The sequence below is a fragment of the Globicephala melas genome, chromosome 8 (assembly GCF_963455315.2).
Source record: "Globicephala melas chromosome 8, mGloMel1.2, whole genome shotgun sequence".
Taxonomy (NCBI): Eukaryota; Metazoa; Chordata; class Mammalia; order Artiodactyla; family Delphinidae; genus Globicephala; species Globicephala melas.
In genome coordinates this window covers 60,500,368-60,525,489 of record NC_083321.1, presented here as the reverse complement: position 1 = coordinate 60,525,489, position 25,122 = coordinate 60,500,368, and the positions used below count along the sequence as shown (strand labels likewise).

The following is a 25,122-nucleotide window of genomic DNA, read 5'->3' as shown; positions in this document are numbered from 1 at the left end:
TCTCCCGTTGCGGAGCACAGGCTCCGGACGCGCAGGCTCAGCGGCCATGGCTCACGGGCCCAGCCGCTCCATGGCACGTGGGATGCTCCCGGACCAGGGCACGAACCCGTGTCCCCTGCATCGGCAGGCGGACTCTCAACCACTGCGCCACCAGGGAAGCCCCCACATTGTTTTTTTTAACTTATTTAGCGGATTGTTTCAACATTTGTTAAGTGCCTACTGTTTACCCTGTGTCAGCTGGGGGAATACAAAGATGAAAACATCTAATCATTGCCCTTGAGAAGGTCAGCCTTTGAGATGGAAAGAGGCACTGCAGGAGTAAGTGTTGTACGAGATCAGTTTCACAGGAAGAACCCTGAACAGGAAGAAACTATTTCCAGCATTAGGATCAGCAAAAGCACTATGTCTGATTTTGATGTTTGATCGTTATTCGTACGCTGCTGTATGTTATACAGTGTCTTTTCAGGTTCATGGTATCATTTCTTTCTCATAAACACAAGTAAATCAACAAATAAATCAATATTATCCCCATTTTACATATAAGAAAATTAAAACTCAGTAGATATGTTAACTGGCCAAAATTCATAAAACTAGAAATGGATAGCAGATCTGAGTCTACTTTCAAAATTATTCTCATTGTAAAAATTACTCTCAGGCGGCCTTCATTTCTAAAAAGCACCTAGGTTTAAAATATGGCTATTGGGCTTCCCTGGTGGCACAGTGGTTGAGAGTCCGCCTGCCGATGCAGGGGACGCAGGTTCATGCCCCAGTCTGGGAAGATCCCACATGCCGCGGAGCAGCTGGGCCTGTGAGCCATGGCCGCTGAGCCTGCGCGTCCGGAGCCTGGGCTCCGCAATGGGAGAGGCCACAACAGTGAGAGGCCCGCGTACCACAAAAAATATATATATATATAAAATATGGCTATTATTTCTCATAAATTTAAGTAAAGTCACTGGGCATGAGAAATCAACTTCCTTCTTTCCTATTCCAATTTTCCATTACTCGTGAGGTCTTGCTATGTGTGTCTCATAAAGAGGTCACCACACTTAGTTTCTGTTCTCCCTTACTTAAGGTTTTTGTTCCTATTCATTTGAAAAATAGAGTTAATTTTGTTCTAACCATAACTAATTATGTTCTAACCATAATTAACCATAGTTAATTTTGTTCTAATCATCTCATTGCTGAAAAGATGAAAAATAAGAAAATATTTATTATTCAGAGATAACCATTATTAACGTTTCTCATGTATTCATAGTTATTTGTAAAACAAATTTTATTATAGCAGCTCATTGCAATGGACCGCAGAGACTTCAGTCTTTGGTTTATGCATATTTCTTTTCATACCATTGACGTTACTACATTAGATTGGCCCCCTTTTTCAGTTATTTTACAATATGGTGATCATCTACTTTGTCTTTTCTTTTAAAGTTAACTTTGGAGTTTGTGATTTTTTTTCCAGTGTTTCTAGAGTCTCACATTTCCTTGTACTATGTCTTAGTACAATTTTTATGTCCCTGATACCTCCCAGTTTGTCTCACTACATTGCTATTCCTGAATGAATATGGAAAGGTCAGTATGTTGCCATCTGTACATTGCTCATTTCTCCTTATCACACCCTCTCATGCCCGCACACCTCCCACCTTTGTACCATCACATATGTATTTGCTAACACTTATTTGAATTCCCACAACACTTGCCATGTTCCCTTCTTGCAAGTCTCCTGGCACCTCTTTCTTCAACTGGTTTGCCCTCTTCTGTCGGCATCATGCTCCAATTCAGTGCTCCCTCTTCCGTTCGAGAGAATGAGTCATCTCACCTCCAACCTCTCTCTCTTGGCCTCAGTCCTCTGTCCTATTGAAATACATGGCCAGGCTGCACACATGTCCCCCGCTCTGTGTAGCACACCCCACAGAAACACTTCATTCAAATGCACATGATTTTTTTTTCTGAAACCAGGCCAGTTGCTCAGTGTTCACCATTATAGGCAGATACTTGATGCAAAAGAAAAAAGGAAAAGGAAAAGACAATGGAAAACAATGACAAGAGCAACCAGCCAATCAGTATAATGTCCCTTCTCTCTGTGTACAATCAGCTCCAGCTGTAGGCCCTTTATCTTGAGAGTTCAGAGGATAATGCACACATATAATTACCCCAAATAAACCCACTTTCGTGAAAAACATTTTGAAGACTTCAGCACAAAAGAGCACTTTTGGGTCCAGATCCTATACTATTCTGAATTTTTAAAAAGACCACACAGAAGCCTCATCAACAGTTCTCTAATTAAACTCATCAGTTCACAGATGTTTACAGGAAAATGCTCAGCGAAAATTTTCACCAAGAATTCCTGTTTCCTGAGAAGAGAGATGGATGATGACAATAGTAATAGTAACAAGAGCTCACGTTAATTAGTAATGAGCCTGCCACTTTACATAGGTCAATACATTTAAATCAATAACCCTTTTGAGGCAGTGATTATTCTCATACCTATTTTACAGAAGCCAAAACTGAGGCTAAGTAGGTTAAATAAGTTTCCCAAAGTCACACAGCTAGGTAGTGCCAGGAACAGGATGAGTCCTGGTTTGCATGACTCAAAAGCATGTGCTCTTAATCACTACATGTTGCTGCCACCACCTCTTCCATGACGAAAATCAGTGTAAATTTTCCAACATTTCCTAGTCACCAAACAAAAACTGACTGAACTACCGCTATTTTAAATGACTAATATTTTCCCCAATATCCTCTCTTTCCTCACTCCTCACCTCCAACTTTTCCTCAGCTTCTGTTTTCTGCTCTAAAGATTTTCCTGGTGGTCTGAGAGTCTGTTAAGGCAGTCATTCTCAGAAAACACACTTAAAGATAACATCTTCGGGCTTCCCTGGTGGCGCAGTGGTTCAGAGTCCGCCTGCCGATGCAGGGGACACGGGTTCGTGCCCCGGTCTGGGAAGATCCCACGTGCCGCGGAGCGGCTGGGCCCGTGAGCCATGGCCGCTGAGCCTGCGCGTCCGGAGCCTGTTGCTCCGCAACGGGAGAGGCCACAACAGTGAGAGGCCCGCGCACCGCAAAAAAAAAAAAAAAAAGTTAACATCTTCTAGACTGTTTCAAGGCCCAACTTAAAAATGGAAAAAGTGCAGTTGAATATACACTGGCCACATCTCTTTTTCACTGATAATCTGATGAGCTGTGTGCTTTCTGTACCCTGGAGAGAGAGACAATGAGCCCTGTCAGAAACAGAGCTTTTGTGCCACGTGTAGTCTAATCCAGTTGTTTTCTAGCCTTTAGGGTCTTTATATGTTGGCTTCTGATCCTCACTGTTTATGCCAACAAATACCTCCTCTCTTCTCTTTTTTCAATATAGATATTTCTGGGGTGCATGGTCACAATATTCAGAGCCACCTTAGGCAACCATTGTTTAAGAGAAAACGCCCACTTCCATACACATTTTAAACCATTGTATATGAGCATTATTTGTAAATATTCATTATCTAGGTACAAGTGGTACCGCCCTTAAAAAAGTGATTAATCGGGCTTCCCTGGTGGCGCAGTGGTTGAGAGTCCGCCTGCCGATGCAGGGGACGCGGGTCGGTGCCCCGGTCCGGGAAGATCCCACATGCCGCGGAGCAGCTGGGCACGTGAGCCATGGCCGCTGGGCCTGCGCGTCCGGAGCCTGTGCTCCGCAACGGGAGGGGCCGCAACAGTGAGGGGCCTGCGTACCGCAAAAAAAAAAAAAAAAAAAAAGTGATTAATCAAATATACAAGGAGGTTTTGAAGAAACATATATATATCAAACTACTTTCCATTTTACTTATTTATTTTTTGACTTTGTCAGTGTATTTGGCTGATGCAATATATTGTCACCACTGGATTAAGTGAGAAGGGTAATGATTACTCAGGCTTTTATAACACTTAGGAATTCACATTACTTCTATATGTAAACTTGGAAAGAGACTCTTCTCCTAAAGGGAGAAAGAATAGGTGATGTAAGCCCTAGGTTTCAGTGAACCAACACTCAAGGGCCGTCTCATTTTCATCTTTTCAGGAGGACGGTGATCCAACTGATGGCTTTGCCACTTGGGGTCTGTGTGACCTATTTGTTGCAAGTTAACTGCTTCAAATGTCAGTTTTTCTCACCGGTAAAATGGGCCTAATTATTCATGTCTACCTCATGGAGCTATAACCAGGACCAATTATATGACTTATGTCAAAATATATACATAGTACTTCCAAGATATATGACATATAAGTGTTAAATAAATGTTAACTCATTATTATTACTGTCATTTTTGTTATTTCTCCGTCTATAACTAAAGGCTGCCATCATCAACTGTGTTCCCCATGCCTGTAGTCCCTCTACATTCCCATTCTATATGGGTCTATTTTTCTATCCATTCATTCTATAAACAGCTATGTTCTATTAGAATGTGAGTCTCATGGGAGCAGGCACTGTGTCCATCTGGAGGAAGCAGTATAGATGAGTGGTTAAGAGCATGGTCTCTGGAGCCAAACTGCTTGGCTTTGAATTCTGCCTCTACTACAAATTTGATCAATGACTTTGGGCAAGTTTCTTAACCTCTCGGAGGCATGCTTTTCTCATCTGTAAAATGAAAGTGATTATAATAGCCAGCACATAGGTTATTGTGGGGCTTTATCGTGTTAATATACGTAAAATAATTTAGAGTAGTGCCTGACATGTAATAGGGCTGTATGTGTCTGCTATGATTATGATTATCATTCTTATTTTTTATCACTATATCTCTAACATGTAGAACAGTGGCTGACACATAATAGGTATGCAATAAATATTTGATCAATGAATAAACAAGTGCTAGACATTGGAAATACAAAAGATTTACAAGAATGTCACTTGTCTAGAAGAGAACTGTAGGAACCAGTAGAGAGGCTTACAGCTTACTGGAGAGCTCATGGTCAGCAGTCAGGTTCAGTTCCCTCCTGTTCCAGGGTCCCTAACCTGGGCTACACCACCAAAGGATTAACTGACACATGGAATTTATATAGCAACATGAAGCAAAAATAAAAAGCAATGCTACGAGGTATTAAATGACTAAAGTGCTGATTAGATAGTACAGAGAATATGTAGGGATCCAATCTATTTTATTTATTTACATTTATGTTACATTTATTTGAATTCCACATCATTTCAGCAGGAACCAACTAAAGAATTGCTTCATAAAAAAATAGGAGCCAAATAAGGATAACCTAGGTGTGCAAAATATTTCCTAAATATTTGAAAACCATTTAAGAGAAGTGTTGCAAAGACCCACTGTAAGCCACTGCCATGAAGTAGTAATTGCTCAGGTATCACAGGCTTTTCTGTCCAATAACAAAAGAGGAGTTGCTGTTAAAGCCGATAGCATTAAGGTACTCTTGAACTTGTTCACCTGAAAAGTTCTGTGTTCCAACATTAGCACTCTTTCCTTAGAAAATAGACTCATGTTAAATGACATTTTGATACGAACAGTTTTTAAAGTGAGAAAAGCCAAGTTTGCTGAAGCTGTGGGAAATGGGGGCTCTCGTATAATTGTGGTCTAAGAGTAAACTGGTTCATGTTTCCAAAGGGCACTTTGGACATAGGTATCAGAGCCCTTATAATATTCATATACTGTGTCCAGTGTTCGTTTGTATGAGTTATCCTGAAGAAGTCGTCGAAGTGGTGTAGAAAAAAGTTTATTGCAACATCATTTATAATAGAATAAAATTAGAACCAACATAAACATGCTTTAGTAAGAGATTAGTTAAATCATTATGTTATAGCCATGCAGCACAGTGCTTTGTAGGAAACAAAATTCACGTTGTTGAAGTACATTCATGTTAGAGGCAAATGTTCACTCGAAGTTAAAAAGCAGGTTCTACAACAGTGTGTGTAATATGGTCACAGTCGTCTAAAGAAATATATCCATATAGGGAGATTAGGGATAATATTTATTATCTTCTGTTGTTTTTGTTTGTTTTCTTCAATGGATGTGTACTACTTCTGTAATCACAATCACTATAGCATAAGAAGGACATTTGACCCCTTTGTTCCTTTTTCCACAAAGAGTATTCTGATTTCTATTATAAAATATCGTTTCCTCTTAGAAAAAGGCAGAAGCAACCTTGTTTTTTAACATCAACAACTGTACCTTATCTGCTTTGGCTAATGCCTTTAATCTATCTGTTCTGTCAAAGTGTGATATAGATACTGGACTATAATGATTGCAATTTAATCTTTACATAAGTCGTAATTTTGTATATCTTCTTGCCTGAATAGTTCTCTTCACCTGCATAGATTTGGCTCTAATAATGAATGTTTTCCCCTTTCAGGTAAACAATTACAGTTTAGAAGAAGTAACACATGAAGAGGCGGTAGCAATATTGAAGAACACATCAGATGTAGTTTATCTAAAAGTTGGCAAAGCCACCACCATTTATATGACTGATCCTTACGGCCCACCTGATATTACTCACTGTAAGTACCACGCTCAGTGTCATCTTTGAACAGCACGCCAGGTTTGCAAAATCGGAATTCTACAAAGCTTGGCAAAGTCCTCCACTTGCACCTTCACTCTTTTTAGCCTGTGGAAATACTTCACGGAGATCCTGCACTTGACTCCCCAGTTGCCTTGGAGGCCTTGCCTGATGAGTTGTCAGATTCACCCTTATGGAAAGGCTCGATGATGTATGTTATGGACAGTGTGATTACAATAGCATGGGGCAACACATTTTCTAAATTTATTTTATTGAGGTATAGTTGATTTACAATGTTGTGTTAACTGCTGCTGTACAGCAAAGTGATTCAGTTATACATATATATATGTATACACATTATTTTCATATTCTTTTTTACATGGTTTATCACAGGATATTGAATATAGTTCTCTGTGCTATACAGTAGGACCTCATTGCTTGTGCATTCTATATATAATAGTTTGCATCTGCTAATCCCAAACTCCCAACCCATCCCTCCCCCAACCCCTCCCCCCTTGGCAATCACACGTCTGTTTGCTATGTCTGTGAGTCTGTTTCTGTTTCATAGATAGGTTCATTTGTGTCATATTTTAGATTCCACATATAAGTGATATCATATGGTATTTGTCTTTCTCTTTCTGACTTACTTCACTTAGTATGATGATCTCTAGGTCCATCCATGTTGCTGCAAATGGCATTATTTCATTCTTTTACATGGCTGAGTAGTATTCCAAGGGGCAATGCATTTTTAAAGTCTGTTTCTCAAGCCCCTGAAGGATGATAGCTCTCATGTCCTAATAGTCTCTCTTCCTAGTTCAAATCTATATAGCCGCAGAGTGGAAAAGAGGGACAGGCAAAATAAACCAGAGATAGCACTGTGCTTCTTCCTGGGGGAAAGGATCTTGCCGTCAATTGGTGAAATCATAATCCTTAATAACTATCATTATAGTTACCTTTACCAGAATTTGATATATTGGCAGGGAAGCCAGAGAAAATTGTTGATCACTATGGCAGTGGAGATGGGGTGGAGGTGCGTGCTTCTAGGGCAACAAATAACAATAAGATGCTCTACTGCGTCCTCACAAAGTCCACTGCTGCATAAGCCCCGTGTTTTCCCCTCTTCTTAATAGGTCAACAAGAAGATTCTGTCCTTGGGGACTAGATTTAGAAGCAATTCATTTCTTTGATGTGAGTTTAAGGGATAGTTTTGTCAGCATGAGTAAATGTGCTCATTCTGAAATTTTGAGAAACCAATTGCGAGGCTGGGAACTCAGAATGTCTTCAGGACCTGTCATTAATTAGTACTACGGTCTTAAGCAAGTTGTTTGACCTCTCTTAGATTTGGACGTTTCTCTTGAAATTTAAATGTTGAATGATTTTGTTATCTGCCCATTACATTAGCTATTGCTTTTCTTAATGGTGATTCTAAAATGACTTGCCCCAAAATATGTCTTTTTGTCAAGCAAGCAGTAAGATGAGATCAGCCTTACCTCAGGATATGAAAGAGTGTTAACTTTCAGAGTTTTTCAAACTGGATAAATTTAGAAAAATCTGTCTTGAGCCTCTGTGAGCCTCTTCTTGAAGGGCATATAAGATCAACGTCAAAGAGAAAAAGGAGAAAACAAAACTTGCTATTCAATTCAAGAAATGTGTATTGAGTAATTTCAATACATGCAAGACACCTTGTAAGGTAATATGTGTGATACAAAGGAGATAAAATCATGGCCTTCATTGAAAGGAAGGCTAATGCAGATATATAAATAGTAGCAATATTTGGCAAACTGAGAGGGATGTACATGCTATGAGACAGGTAAAAATATATGTCCTTTGGGCACTCAAAGGAAAGGGATATCACCTGTCTTCGGAAGATCAGAAAAATCTTTATGCAGAGGGTGGCATTTGAATTTTATCTTGAAAAATTGGATGAGATTTCAGTATCAGAGATGAGATAGGAGAGAGAAGTTGCAGGTAGCTGGTAGAGTGGAGCAAAGGTACAGATATTGGGGAGAACAGGCCTTATTTAAGGACCATAGGAGATTCATAAGGGGGGATATTAAAATGAGTCAATCTTGTAAGCATGGTGAAAGGGAGAATTTATATTCAATACAGTAGTGGCAATGGAGAGTGTGTAAGCAAGAGAACAGCATGATCAGACCTGGATTTCTCAATGTATAAAATGGATTTGGGGAGAGAACAGCAGCAGGAGACCCAGTTAGGAGGCTTTTCAGTCACCCAAAAGGGGGATGAATTAGGGTGCAGGAACAGAAGAGAAAGGCCAGAGTTAGCCTGTCTGGCATGGGAGTAGAGCATATTTAGGGATTAAAGTCTTATACAAGAACTTGCTCCTAAGAGCCTTCTGCTTTTGATGGTTTGATATTAATTACATGAAAAGAATGCAAGCTCTGCAATTAAAAAGCTAACATTTTTATTTCAATAGAAAATTAATCATTGTTCTGAAAATATGAGTGCTGGGTCTCTCCTCCAGTTTTTCTCTTCACCTAATTATACGAACTGGGCTTACAGATATAACTGTTATTACATCTTTCCAATCCTAAAGGTCACCATGTGCTTGTACATATTAAATGCAAACAAACAGCAACTCCCTCCTCTTGAAGGATCAGAAAATTCTTAGCGGGTAGCAAAGCCTTTCTATTTTTAACAGAACTGTAGCATGACACATTGAATCAGCCACATAACAGATTTCTTTTCTTTTCTTTCACCCCTTAGCTTATTCTCCACCAATGGGAAACCATCTTCTCTCTGGCAACAATGGCACTTTAGAATACAAAACCTCCCTGCCGCCCATCTCTCCAGGAAGGTACTCACCAATTCCAAAGCACATGCTTGTTGAAGACGATTATACCAGGTCAGATATGCTTTTGGTTAATTGGGTTTGCGATCATTACAAGGAAGAAATTGCATTTGCCTAACATGGCAGCTGTTGCTTCTCAGCCCCATTCAAACTTATGATAGTCTCACCTCAAGTGAAAATCTGCCAAGACTTATAAACATGTGTCATTGTCATCTGTTGGAAGCAAAAACCACAAATTCTTTGTGGAGAGGTAGTAATAGACACACAACCATCACTTTGCAATCTGTTAGGACTTTCGATATCTAACAACATTTGAGCTTTACAGCTATACTGTAAGATAGGTATCATTACTCAAAGACAGAAGATGGTGCTGAGGTTCAGAAAGAAGGAAGTAGCATAGCAGTATGTACGAGTCCCCTTGTAACCACATATCTGGTTCGTAGAAGAGTCAGAACTGAAAAACTCTGGGGTTTTTTTTTACTCTAAATTCCATGTTCTTGCCACCAACAGCTACACACAATTCACTGGAACTGAGGCTTCAGTCAGTCCTCCCTTGAGTGCAGTAACTACAGGTGGAAAGGAAAGGAGTGAAATTAACTCCAAATGGTTTGAATTTAATATATCTCAGTCTCAAAGGGGAACAGCGCAGGATTTTAGGACACAGCACAGAACCACATGGCTAACCCCACAAAATAAAACTACATTTAGGGCTTCCCTGGTTGCGCAGTGGTTAAGAATCCGCCTGTCAATGCCGGGGACATGGGTTCGAGCCCTGGTCAGGGAAGATCCCGCATACCGCGAGCAACTAATCCTGTGCGCCACAACTACAGAGCCTGTGCTCTAGAGCCCGTGCTCCGCAACAGGAGAAGCCACCACAATGAATAGCCCACACACCCCAACGAAGAGTAGCCCCCACTCGCCGCAACTAGAGAAAGCCCGCACGCAGCAACAATGACCCAACGCAGCCAAAAATAAATAAATTAAATAAATAAATTTACTTTTTTTAAAAAACTAAATTTAGCTGGCATGCCTCTGAAAAAGTCAGGTCTGACAGTTCAGAGAAGACCAACTTAGTTTACATCATGGTCACTGGTTAGGATTAAGTAACTTTTGGATGATGAACAAATGAATGAATGAAGAGGTGGATGAATAATAGGAAAGGTACATTTTTTCTTTTTTATCTTTAAATGTTTTTGTTCCAAAGTAATGCGTGCTCACTGCATTTGGTGAGGTAATGCAAAGATTTTCAAGAAACAAAAATCTCTCTCAAGCCCGGCAAGGTTCCCAGTGTGGCATTCTGGCTTGAACCGTGCATACCTTTTCTGTGTTCATACAGACGTGTACAAAGCATACTCAGATGTAACTGGGGCTTGACATTGTTTTTACAAAATAAGTTTGTATTTTACACATTGCTTTGCAACTTGCTTTTCTCACTGAGAAAAACTTTTACCCAAAATGAGATTGCATACGGATATGTACACTTTTTTTCTGAAACTGTTTGTGTGGAAAAGCGATACAGATGGATCCTCTAGTTTTATATCCTGCCTGTCTACTGAAGTCATTTGTCAGCCTTTAAAAAAATTGAGGAGACTTCCTGCTGCTTAACTTTCCTTGCTGGTGCCCGTGTGTGCTTTGGTCTTTTCATTCCTTTCCTATTTCTTTTTAAATGATTAAGCATTTTCCATTTATTTTGCAATTTCAGGTTTGCTGAAGTGGCTTGTTACATCTTTAGCCAAGGAATGGAATGTTTAGATGCTGCAAATGTGCATCTGTGGTTTAAATTAAATATAAACCTCTTCCTACGCTGATATGTCTAATCTCTCTGCTCTTAATTAAAATGAAGGCTGCAGCAAAGATAATCCTCATGTTTCTCTAAAGATTGTATAAATATAGCCACCTTTATTCACCAGAGCAATAATCTATTTGCTCTCATCCTATCGCCACTATTTGATAGGATTTTAATTTGAAGATGTCATTTTATCATACTAGGCCCCATAGTGAATTAAAATTTATTAAACCCCATTCATAATCCAGGCCCTTTGCTAGCTGTTTTACTTACACTATCCTTTTAATCCTCCCCAAAACACAGAAAGAAGGGCTGTCATCCCCATTTTAGAGATGCAGAAATTGAAGCTCAAGGAGGTTAGGGAATTTGCTTGTGGGCACACAGCTTTTAAGTAGGAAAACTGGGTGCCCTGCCAGCTTTAAAATTCTGGCTAGGAAGAAACATGTTAATTTTCTCCTTATTTTTAAAATGAAAACCAAGTCATGTAAAACTGTTCTCATCGTAAAAAAAAAAATATGTGGCTAGAAAGGGACCCAAGAGTTTTGATGAGCTCTGAAGACAATTAGATGCAGTCTGAGACATACTTCTACCACTGGCTGACTGTGTGAGCTTGGGCAAATCTTTTTTTTTTTTTTTTTTTTTTTTTTTGCGGTACGCGAGCCTCTCCCTGTTGTGGCCTCTCCCGCTGCGGAGCACAGTCTCCGGACGCGCAGGCTCAGCGGCCATGGCTCACGGGCCCAGCCTCTCAGCGGCATGTGGGATCTTCCCGGACCGGGTCACAAACCCGTGTCCCCTGCATCGGCAGGCGGACTCTCAATCACTGCGCCACCAGGGAAGCCCTTGGGCAAATCTTTTAACCACTGCAAGCCTCAGTTTCTTCATCTCTACAAAGGGGAGAGTAATCAAATCTTTCTCAATAGGTTGTTGTAATGATTAAATGAGATAATACCTGCAAAGAACTTATAACAGTGCCTGATACATAATGAATATTAAATGAATGTTATCTGTTTGCTGTAGTTATACTCATTATAATTCTCAATCTACCTATTCGCATGGAATATTTCAGATGGCGTCTGGGGAAGAGATTTCATTTCTTCCTACAGTGATATGCCTCAGTGTCTTACTTCTTGCCTGCTTCCTTCCTTGCTCTCTGACAGGACAATGTCATAACTTTGCATAAAATCTTCTGAATGTCTGGTGCCTGGGAAACTTGTGAAATAAATTATATCAGCTTACACACACAAACACACAGACACCTCCCTCACATCCTCACCACCGCTGTATCCTCTCACAGGTGCTCTGTGCTATAAGTCATTACCACAGGTCTCAGAGATAAATATTTTCTGAGGCATATTCATCTCATTATTCATGAATATTCACTGAATACATCCTACTAGACAGTGGGTACTGCAGTAGAGATGCAAAATGGAGTAAGAAACAACATCTCTAAGAACTATCAAATTGGGACAAAAATATACGTGGAACCAGTGGACCCCCCAGTACCTATTCCTTGATGATGCAGACCCCCTCCATGAAGTTTCCCATAAAGCCTATATGTATATTTTTAGTCCTGAGATTTTATACTTTGGTGTCAAAATGGCCTTTCTTTTATGGTAGTCAATGGCAGTTACTTATTATATCCTAACCTAGAAGATGAAAAGTTGGCAACTTTATATTAGTCCTCATTTTTTAAATGTAAAAGTACTGTAAAATCCCAAAGCGTTGGAACTACTAACAGAAACAAACAAAATTAGATCAGTTCAGTGAAGTGCTCTCGTGTTGCCCTAGCAGAGTTCCCCAGCACCAGAGAGGCACGTAGTAAATATTTATAAATAATTTTTTTGAGTTTTCCTTGAATGCCACAGGAAAAGCCTATGACATCAAATAAAGTTTTAAAGAGGAGATAACTCTTGTGTTTGAGCTTGAAAAAAATGTGTAGGCATTCATCAGGGAGTCAAGAGATCAAGAAGGGGACTCGTGGTAGGGGACAGCACATGCATACTCAAGGAAGAATGTGAAATAGAATAAAATGAACACAACTGTTATAGTTTGAATACAAGGCTCATAAAGAAAAATGGTACCTACCTTTAAGTTGTCTATTTCTATCCTTTCTCTCATCTGCAACCTCGTCATAAGATTGGAAATACATAGAGTAGTAAAAACAAAAAGATCACTGCTATGCGCTATTATGCTAAGTGCTTTCATATACATTATTGCTCCGATATTATTTATATAATATTCTTAGTGTTGATTTTTACAGGTAACAAAAATGAGTTTAAGTAATTTTCTCATATCATACAGCAAGCAAATAGAAGAATCAAAATTTGAATTCGGGTCTGTCTTCAAAGTCCTCCCCCCCATCCCTCCGACCCACCATCTCATACAGTCTCTTTCTATGTAGAGATGTTGGGTAAAGGGGATTGGGCTTGTATCAGGAGGCTGGTACTACCGCTTACCACCCAGATAACCCTGAACAAGTCATTCAATCTCCTGAGTCTTGATTTTCTCATCTGTAAATTTGGGTCCTCAAATTTCCTCATGAATTGTGAGGTTTTAATGTGATAATATGTGTGAAAGTTGTCATCTTTAGAGAGCTATATAAAATTATTATTATCCTAAGGTGCTATAGTAGCTTACCTTTGGGGCCTACTTTACATTTTCCTAAAATAGTAAATCAAGGGAATGAATCTTTAATGATGGGACTGGGGCTGACAGGGAAACATTTCTGTGAAATGGGTACCTTCCAACAACCTATAAAATTATATCAAATTGGCAGTCTTTTGTTCCAAATGTTCATAATATTTTCCTATCTTCCTGATTTATATTCATTTTTGTTGGGAAATACAGTAAGAATTTTAAAAAGAGTCTTGATTAGAAGAATGCTACAACGGCTTACCTGGAATTGTTTTAAATCTCTTTTACTATTTAAGAAAATGTGTACCGAGTAAGCTGGGAAATTTTGTTTTTCCTCAATTTAGAGAAAGGAAGCCTAAACAAAAAAGCCTTGGATGAAATTCTCTTAGTAGAAACTCTACTGAGGCCCTTATAAATCAAAATTATTATTATGTAAATACTCTGGTCGTCAATTTTGGGGAAACAAAGGTGTTACAATGATGCTGAGATGGTTTTTTGGCTCATAGAATTATAGACTATCAAATTTGGAAGGGCCATAAATGACTATAGAGTCTAATCTTCCTCCATTTGATGGGTAAGAAACACGAGGCCTAACATGATTTGTTGGCTATCCCTAGGTCTCACAACTTGTGAGTAGTAGAATCAGATTTAGAACCCGTGTCTTCAAACACCCAGTCCAGTGCTCTTTCTATTTCTCTAAGCTGATGTTCATTGTTTTATGATGGAGTAAGAAGCTATAATCAGTCAGTGATCACCTGTGAGCAGTGCCCACTTTGTACATTAGCTGCAACTGTGGATCCCCTCTCTACTGAGCCAAGTCTTCCCTGGTCACCTAGAAGAGATGCAAACCACACACCCTCGCTATCTGGTTAAGTATTCTCAGGATACACAAACAAATCATTGATACTAAAATGAAACCAAAAACAGTTGAGGATGCAAAGTACAGTTTCTCTTTCAAGATGTGGGGACTTAATTTCCCAAATTATGAATGCGATAAATGCTGTTATGAAAGCCAAGGGCCTTAACTATCACCGTGAGCAATATATTTCCCAGTTTTAGAAACCAAGTTTACCTGGCCCTGAACTTATTGTACCCAGATGTCTTTCTAACTGGCTCTATATAATGTTCCCTCACATAATTTGGTTGAGCAAAAAGCAAAAGCCGAATAAAGTCTCAAGAAAGATTTCTCGTCTCCAGAAACTTTCAAGGCCCACTCTAAACTGTGACTCTGATATTCAGTTTGACTCCCTTATTACTAAATAGATATGAACCCATCAGACTAGAGTCTGCCTCCCCTCTTCTCTCCCCCAATTATAGAACATTAGTTTACTGGACATAGTATCTAAAATATATACTAGTTCTTTTCTCTTTCTCCCATTCATTCATTCATTTACCCATTCAGTGAATATTCAAGCTTCTACCATGTGTCAAGCACAGTTATTAGCCTCAAAATTACAATGGTGGACAAACCAGACAAGGCCCTGGCCCTTAGGGACTTTACATTCTAGTGTATTGAATAGGAGATATATAGATAAATGAGTTATAGATAAAAAGTGCTATAAGGAAAATAAAATTGTATGATATGCCATAGACAGAGTTTGGGGAAGAGAACAGTGTAAAGGAGGACAACCAGGGAATGTCCCTCTGAGGAGATAGGATATGAGCTGAGACCTGAATAAAAAGAAAAAAATTGGTGATATAAAGATCAGAGAAAGAACATTCCAGGAAGAGGAAATAGCAAAGCCAAAGTCCCAGAGGCAGAAATAAGTTTTGTGGGTTCCAGGAATATAAGGAAGTCAAGCTTGGCTGGAAGAGATGAGCTAATGGGAGCATGGCAACAAATTAGGTTGGAAGAGTCAGCAGCCAGATGATGTGGGACTTTGGAGGTAATGATGAAGAAGTGTAGGTTGAATTTTAAGTGCATTGAGAATCTATTAAAGAGAAGCAACCAGGAGAATGAAATTATCTGATTTATGTTTTATTAAAAAAAAAAAAAACCCTCCTGACTGGTATATGGAGCAGGTCGGGGACCATTTGAAGAAACAAAGGAAGAGATCGTGACAGCTGGGGCTGGGGGTACAGGTGGCAGTGGAGGAGAAGAGGGGCACAGGAATCTGAGCTAGATTTTAGAGCTAGATTCAACAGCCGTCTTCCACAGGAGGGACAGGCCTGCTTCAGTCAGGCTGATCTACCACTGGCCATTTCTACGCTTTTTATTCGCTGTCGAGTAAGCTTTCAGAAACACCGTAAGTGTTCGCCACTGTTGTTATTGTTTTCCTTGGTGTTTAACTTTGTGGATCAGAACTGGTTAGAAGCTAAATCACTGTTTCGCAAATATTGCTACCCACATGCCCTTAGGCTTTGAAAAAGGAATTTGTTCTCAGGATCTGGGGTAGAACATGAAGCTTTCTGTGCAAGCATGAAACATACAAAGTCTTATGTTTTGTCATAAAATTTTGGGAGATATCCTTGTTTGCTTTAATGTGGAAATATTTTGATTAGAAATTTAATTGTTTTTATTCGAAGTCTTAATGTAAAGTTAACATACCAGATGGGTTTTCTGGGGATACTAAGTCCCTGGCAAATACCATAAGCCCCAAGTTGCGGGTGAATACCCAACTCTGAGAAGCACTGATCTAAATTACGCAAACATGCCAGTTATTAAATCTGTGCTATAGAAACCACCTCTTAATTATATCTCAAGTTTTGTGGTCTCCGTTAGGGACAGGTTCTCAAAGGATCAGTCAGCGATTTCCATCAGTGAAGTCTGGTCCTGTTCTGGGCTCTCTTCTTTTTAACTTATATTTAATGACTTAAAACCATTTCTGGATGAACTGGAAGGTCCTTCTTTTGACATAGGGAAGAAATCTTTTCTTACCTGCCATTAACCAAGTATAGGAAGAAAGAACTGGGTGTGCCCTAGGCAGACAACTGTGCCTGCTTTAGAATCGGGATCTGGACAGCAGAGTGTTCAGGTGGGTGTGCCCTGGAGCCACCCTGCTCAGGGTCCTGCCTCGACCGCTTCCTGGCTGTGTGACCTTGGGCAAGTTATGTAACTGTGCTTTGCCTCCGTTTTCTCATGTTTAAAAGGAGCAGAGTAATACTTCCCACCTCATAGGCTTATTGTGACAAGAAACTGAGTTAACACATGTAAAGTTCTTAGAAAAAAAGTAAGCACTTGATAAATGTTACCTCTTGTTAATATCATTTAAAACAAGGATTTAAGATGAACTACTCCACAAATAAAATCATTTTTTGGTGGAATGGAACTGTAGCCAACAAGGGTATGCAGACGCTCAAACAAAATGTATATATAAGTTTTTTTCAACTAATTTATCTCCCAGCACACCTCAGAATATTGTATTACAGGAAGTCTTATAGTCTTAATGCTTTATTAAGGATCTTTATTTTTATTAACACAATGAGTATCTATTACCCTCTTCATTGAAAATACAATATAGGATTCAGTGGAACCAAATATGATAAAAACTAGTCTATCAGTCTGGCTTCTGTGGCCAGATACAATTATCCTCTGGATAATTTCTTGATTTTGCCATATATTATTCATAGTAGCACTCAACAACCAACACCATGTAGCTTTTCCCTCAAAGAAATTCTGCCAAGTATGGCATCAGACTCCTCACAGCGTTTGTAAAGGGCATTATTGAACTTAACCAAGTCAAAGATTCATCAACAGTGTCTCTCAGTTATCTGTTTTGCTCTGTGCTGCATGCCTGATTTCTGCAGTGGGGATCCCGCCTGGCATTATAATACCTGTCTTGAAGCAAAGGATAGTAATGAGAAGGGGTGACTGGGACAAAAGGGGTGAGACAGATGGAGGATAACCCACTTAGTGGAAGCCTCCAGGGGAGTTTTGTCTTTATTGATGGCGGCTCCCCATAACCATTTAGGTTTACTTACATAAACTGTGAGGCTTGATTGATAGAGCTATCCTGCTAGAAACAGAGAGAGTGGGTATGCTAATGGGGATGAATCTTAATCAAAGGAAGATATCCAAATATGTATTGGAAAACATGTTAAGCTGCTGTTTGTTGTCAGGGAAATTAATTTAATGATAGGAAAAATGAAACAGTAATGGGAATTTTAAGACAGCCTTTTATAGGTGTTTATCATTTTGTATGTACCTAATAAATTAACCAGACATAAACATACAACACTAGGCCTTATAGTTTTATGGAAGATGGTTATTGCATATCTATGACTATTGTTATTATAGATGTAAAATTCAAACAGATAGTTATTTAATCAATGCTGTATTACATTTTAATAGAATGAATTTATCCTTGGCCTCCAGGGCTGGTTGAGACAAAAAAAAGGGTTAATGGTGGGCAATGGAAAATTTTGGAGGCATCACGTGTAGAAGCAATCGACTATTAATTGACTCCAGGCCCCTTAAACTGCAAGTTAACTACTACCACAGCACAATGTGTAACTTATTTCTGGCCCTTATCTTGTGACATTGAAACAGGGTGTATATTATGATCCAAAACAAGTAGACAAAGCCTCTTCCTCTAGGAGTTTGTTTTCACATCCAGGTGTCAATAAAGTAATAGTAGACAGAAGACAGCTGGTTCTTAATTGTCCACATGTGGTGTGTGCTTTGAAAATTATCCAGGACAGCACTGCCATCCCTGAGGGACTCCTTCCACCTCCTGTGGCGTTTGCTACTGTGGGGGAAGGCTACCATGTTAATGGGAATGTTTGCTTTAAGAAAATGTAAGAAAATTGTGGCACACAATTATTGCATTTCAAAGACATATTCTTATATAATATAGACATAAATTTCATAAGTTTTGGGTTGCATCATTCACTTTTTCTTCTAGTAATTTCTTTATTCTAGATAATGAAGCAAGCTATATCTGAGTAAACACATCTTAAAAATACTGCCTTCATACATTTTCTCCAGACATCCTTTTCAATCTTTAATCTATTTCTTGCCCCTTTTATTGCTTTATACCCCTCTTCAACTGTTTCTCTCCATAAAGTGTTAATATTTTCCCTAATTGTAAAAGTAATATGTATTTGTAGAAAAGTTACAAAGTAACAAAAATATAAAGAAAAACTCACACCGCAGAGGGATAATCATTATTATTATATGATACATTTCCACTAAGTTGTTTTTCTACATGTAGTAGGTAGCAAAGTTGAGATCTGAATACAGTTCAGTCTGGCTGCAAAATCCATATCCTTGACCCCTCTAGCAAGGGTCACGCAGTTGGTGTAGAACAGGATCAGTATTCAAACTGACTCCAACGTCTGGCTCTTTTTGCTGCACTGCATGGGTAGCAGTATTAGTTTTAAGATTTCTAGAATCTTCTCTGTGCTTCAAATTAGTCTCTCTCTGGTTTTTCTTTTGTCCATAAAGGTAAAACTAAAGTTTTATGTCATTGCTTCCTCCCAGCAACACTTACAACCTGTTCAGGGGAGGCAATCTGTTTTGCTCAGAAAGAAGGGAGGCCTTCTGCATGGTGCACTACCAGGTGGGGGGTCAGTGAGTCCTTAATGCCTTTCATTCCGGCTGTAACACCAGACCCCCTATGGTTGCTTTAATGAACATTTTAAGTCCTTCCTGAAAGAACTTAGCTGTCCCCGTGAGTATATGTGTCTCTGAGTATAAACATCTAAATATCAACCCTCATCCTAGATCTCGTTTTAAATTAGATTGACCTTGAAGTAGAACCATGTGAGTCCTTTATTATGCAGACTGTGTCCTACATGGAAACTCTGTCCGCTGAGCCAGTATTGCTCGATATTTTGTTTTATGTTTTTTTCCCCCTAATCTTTTTCTAAAGTCTCATTTACCAGGTTCAGACAGGGGAAGAAGGCAGAATGAAAGAGCTGAAATAAACGTGATAGCCAGAGATTTCAAAGCCAATTATGTGAGGCCTTGCTCTGCATGTAGAGCAGAACTGGTAAACCCTGATAGCTGTCCAGTACTGCCCAGATACTTTCCTGTTTCTCATTTAGTTCCTATAACACCATACAAAATGAGCAGAGAGATGTTACTATACTTCTTTAACAGATTGAGAATCTGAGATGATAGAGATGCCAAATTTCCCCTGTAACAATAGAGAGTAAGTGGCAAATCCAAAACCCAGAGTCCAGAAGCAGGGTGGCATCTTGGTTAAGAGCTGAGATTTGGGATTCATAATAACTTTGGGTTCACCACTTACTAGCTGTTTGACATTGGATGAGTTATGTAACTTCTCTGTGCTTGTTTCCCCACCTATGCCTATACCATGGGTTATTATTAGGATTCAATGAAGTAATCTATGTAAAACAATTGGAACAGAGCTTGGCACAAAATAAGCTGCATTCAGGTTAACCGTTATTACTATTATTATTATTATTAGTCTTGACTTCTAGTCCAGGACACCATGGTGATTATAGGACCAGTTGCAGTTATTGATAGCAGTGCTGGTTGGAGATGGGGCAATGAGATTAGGAAGTGAACAAAAGGGAAATATGCTTCCAGCTAGCCTAATAATACTTAGACTTATACTATATTTACACTTGCCTTAAAAGGGCAGATTTTGAGACTTTATGTTGATTTAGTGATGTTTCCTTTATATTTCAATTTCTTTTAAAATATATAGATATATATAGAGAGAGAGCCTAATTAAGAAGACTTTATTCAAAACCAAGCCTAGGGCTTCCCTGGTGGCGCAGTGGTTCAGAGTCCGCCTGCCGATGCAGGGGACACGGGTTCGTGCCACCGTCTGGGAAGATCCCACATGCCACGGAGCGGCTGGGCCCGTGAGCCATGGCCGCTGAGCCTGCGCGTCCAGAGCCTGGGCTCCGCAACGGGAGAGGCCACAACAGTGAGAGACCCGCGTATAGGAAAAAAAAAAAAACAAAAACAAGCCTAACTATTAAAGTTATATAAAAAGAAAAGTCTGTGTTAAAGAAACTGATTTTTTTTTTTATGTATTTTTTTTGGCCGTGCCACACGGCTTGTGGGATCTTAGTTCCCCAACCAGGGATTGAACCCGTGCCCCCTGCAGTGGAAGCTCAGTCTTAACCAGTGGACCACCAGGGAAGTCCCTGATTTTTAATTTGAAAACTCTAAAATTAAAAATTCTAGAATGTTAAGTAAACACAAATATATACTTTTCCAAATACTCAGATTTACTATGCAGGCATCTTAAAACTTTTTAAGTAAATGGAGTGATTGCTTTTGCATAGCTTCATGATTTGAGCACAGAAATCAAGTATATGCAGAGCAACACCTATGATGAGACTTCCCACTTCCCAAGGGTAGTGTTAATTCCACAGCTTTACTGTACAACACCAGTCCCCAACTTTTTTGGCACCAGGGACCAGTTTCATGGAAGACCATTTTTCCACACACATGGGGTGGGGGGATGGTTTCGGGATGATTTGAGTGCATTACATTTATTGTGCACTTTATTATTATTACATTGTAATATATAATGAAATAATTATACAACTCACCATAATGCGGAATCAGTGGGAGCCCTGAGCTTGTTTTCCTGAAACTAGATGGTCCCATCTGGGGGTGATGGGAGACAGTGACACCCGAAGTGTGTTGCTTATGTCCAGTCTACTCCGTAAGATGCAGCTTCATTGTCACTTGCCACTCACTGATAGGGTTTTGATATGAGTCTGCAAGCAGTTAATTTATTATGGTCTCTATGTAGTCAAACCTCTCTGCTAATGATAATCTGTATTTGCAGCCACTCCCCAGCACTAGCATCACTGCCTCAGCTCCACCTCAGGTCATCAGGTATTAGATTCTCATAAGTAGCGCTCAGCCTAGATCCCTTGCATGTGCAGTTCACAGTAGGGTTCGCGTTCCCATGAGAATCTCATGCCACCGCTGATCTGACAGGAGGCAGGGCTCAGGCAGTAGTGCGAGTGATGGGGAGCGGCTGTAAATACAGATGAAGCTTTGCTCGCTCACCTCCTGCTGTGCGGCCCGGTTCCTACCCCGGGGGTTGGGGACACCTGCTGTATGCAAATCCATGTAATGCTGAGTGTAGCTCTGATGACGTTATGCTGAGTTTAAAATCATGAGGACTAAAGGGAGATAGGAGGAGTAACAAGTGAGGAGGAGCTCATAGGGAGAAGGTGGTCTCCCCAGTTAAATCAAAGTAGGATCTTCCCAAGAACCACTGTGTTCTGTAGCTGAGAGAGAAATATTTGGTTAAATTCTGCTTACAAAAATTAAATTTTATGTATCTCACTGGTGAAATAAAGAAGCGTAGAACTCCTTACTGTCCCTTGGAAAAAGAACTTAATACTTACACTCTACAGATACTAATATTTATCAGCTGAATATTACCAAGTCAAAAAATTTTAAAGCAATACCTGTATTGTATAGTACTGAAAGAGACGATGCAATTCAAAATGTGACTTCTTCATAACTCTCTCAGAAAGAAAAGGTCTACTGTCTAAAACTAGTTCCAAACTCTCACAACAAATCAGTCACCTGCGAAACCTTTGTAAACACAGAGTCCTGAGTCCTACCCCGGATTTACCGAATCTGTGTGTCCAGGGATAGAACTGGGATATTAATATTAAAAAAAAAAAAAAAAAAGAGGCCAGAAAGCTAGCTGACTGTTTTTCTGCCTTATGAATCTGTGTGTCCAGGGATAGAACTGGGATATTAATATTAAAAAAAAAAAAAAAGAGGCCAGAAAGCTAGCTGACTGTTTTTCTGCCTTATGAGGACACAGCAAAAAGACAGCCCTAGGTAAACCGGGAAGAGGTCACTTCCTAAGAATATGACCATGCTGGCACCCTGATCTCAAACTTCCAACCTGCAGAACTGTGAGAAAAAAAAAATGTCGGTTGAGGCATCCAGTCTATAGTAGTTTGTTCTAGCAACCCAAAATGACTCAGACATTCACAATGAAATATAGACAAGCATTCTATATGCAAATTGGAGGCAAAATATCCTTATAGGATCTATATTTTGAAATTCTGTCAGTAACTGGATTTTTTTAAATGCATGTAGCATTGCAAAAATTAAATGTTTCCATAATTTAAAAAATAAAAAGTAAAATAAAAATAGAACAAAAGCCCTCACAGATGATTCTGATGCAGGCAAGTTTGAGAACCACTGACTTAAATTCATTATGTCTTTGACTTCAGAAAAATTGTATTACCAAAAAAAATGGAGCACATTAGAAGAAAACATGGTCAGGCGTTTCTCCCATAGGATGAGTTTTTATAAAAACATTGGGTGACACTAAATCACTGACAATACTAGTGATAATATGCCCAAGAAAGGGCATTGCCCCTGAGCAAGAGTTAACCAATCACAGAATTTGTTCAATGATGCTTAGATTTTACAATTAAAATTTTAGAATTTTTATTTAAATACACCTATAGCAGGTATGCATTTTACTTTACAAACACATGTTTTTTAAATGGCACATGACTTTATTTTCTTTAAATCAAATTACACCTGATAGTAGGGCCCTATCTTGCCTACTTCTCCTCTTAAAGTTCTTCCTTGGACAACGATCCTTTAGGAGCTCAGACTTTTGAAGAACAAAAACTTGGAAGAGCATTTCTTTGGGAAAATTCTGCTTTCCCTCCTGTATCACAAGTCTCCAGTGAGCCAAGGGAATATAGTCAAATATAAGTTCATTGCACTGACAGAATAGCTGCTTCAAACTTGGGGAAGAAAAAACATAGTAAGTTCCAAACACAAATTAATATTTCAATAAGTTATCCTACCCCTCTCCTTTATTATTTACATTGCTTTAGAAAAAACAGGTTATGTTAGTCAAATTCAGATATGCCACTACCCCCTTTTATTATGAAACAAATGTTATACGTCATAAATGTTAAATATTATAAAGGAATCTTTGGTACTTCTAGGTCCCTTAAGTACATAGCTACCATCTTACAGCAGACCAGACAATGTCCTTATGGCTAAATGCATATCTGAGTCAGGAGTAGCTGTTGATCATCTCATGGACCTATCACAGATGCCAATGGCAAGAAATTAGAGGCTGTGGGGAGGTGAATTGAGATTTCTAATCCAATTTCCGTACCCCCATTACGCTGCCACCTAAATACCTTGAGTCTCTTGTGTGTAACTACAAGCTTCTTATAGGAACCCATTGATCTAGATGCTTCAGTAAACACAAGAGATTCAACAATGCAGACAACTACCACATACACTGTTGGCAATTCTTATTTTGCTTTACATTTTCCCACTTAGTATCCTTCAGTGAAACATTGCATAGTGAACACTGGAGTCAGAGAGACCTGCCTTCAAATCACGTTTTGACCACTCCCTCATTGGTACCACCTTATCCTCTCTGAGCTTCAGTTTCCTTATCCAAAAACTATAGGTAATATCCACTGTGAAAGTCTGTTGCTATGAGGATTAAAGGTGGTGATGTATGTGACCAAACAGTGACTGAGAAATAGGGATTCTCTGCTATTCATAATAAACTTATATTCAACCATTTTCCTTCCCTACCCCGCTATCCCCAAAATTCAATTCGAAAGCTCAAAATTCAATTCCAAAGCTCAGGAAAGTCATGTAGATTTATCAAAATATTTCATATGAAGACAAAAGAGAAGATTATGGAATGACTTTTAAGCTCTATATTCTGCATTCCACCTTGCTGGCACTGAGGTGTCCTGAACTAAACTGAAAACCTATGAAGTCCACTGGCTCTTTGATGCTCTGACCATTACTTATCACTGTCTCTTTCTTTATTATGACCCTCGTGTAGTTTTGCTGCATGATATCCATCTTAGTTGTGATCGGAATGTATCATTCTAAATTTTCTCCCTTCTGCTGAATCTCTTCCAGATTGGTTAGATATGGTAGATGGAAGCCTCCACTCTATTGATAATCTTAAAAAGAAAAAGAAAAATCTCCTCCATCCGGTTTCACTGCTGTATCTTCATTTCAGTAGTTCATTTAAAAGCCGCTTTTGCTTCCATTGGATGTACTGGTCTAGTTGGGATTTCCCAAAAGAAGCAGTCTTGTCTAGATCCTCCTTATTGACCAGGAGTCCTCTTTGCAGATGGACTTCAGTGCCAATTATCTCATCCCTCTGGGTGTTTTGTGCTCTTACTCAGCCTGCTGGAAATACCTTGGACAACAGCATACAAGGAGAGATCTCTTATTTAAAATTCCTCAGAGCATGAACAAGAGGTCCGTCGGTATGATTATCCCACAAATGTGTTTGGCAGGGAGGGTGGGGAGGTTTGGGAAATGATGAGAATAGTCTGGTGACTGTGGGGAATACAATTAATATTGGCTGAGTTCTGCCAATGTCAAGCATTCTGGTAAGTCATTTGGATACTTTTTTCTCTGTTTATTTTCACAATAGTCCTGTCATGTACTATCTATCACAATTGTGCAGAACTGAAAATCAGAAAGATGAGGTAACTTGACTAAATCTGCACAGCT

The 25,122-nt window shown here is 39.3% G+C and overlaps 1 protein-coding gene across 26 annotated transcripts in view; it reads left to right on the top strand.

The window, feature by feature from the left end:
* DLG2 (discs large MAGUK scaffold protein 2) overlaps positions 1-25,122 on the top strand; it is a 2,016,902-nt gene that overhangs the window by 1,488,912 nt on the left and 502,868 nt on the right. For all 26 annotated transcript variants that reach the window (XM_060303825.1, XM_060303817.1, XM_060303816.1 and 23 more), the window contains 2 exons: positions 6,319-6,463; positions 9,190-9,328. In XM_060303825.1, coding sequence (XP_060159808.1) covers positions 6,319-6,463; positions 9,190-9,328 — 284 coding nt within the window. The remainder of the gene's footprint in view (positions 1-6,318; positions 6,464-9,189; positions 9,329-25,122) is intronic.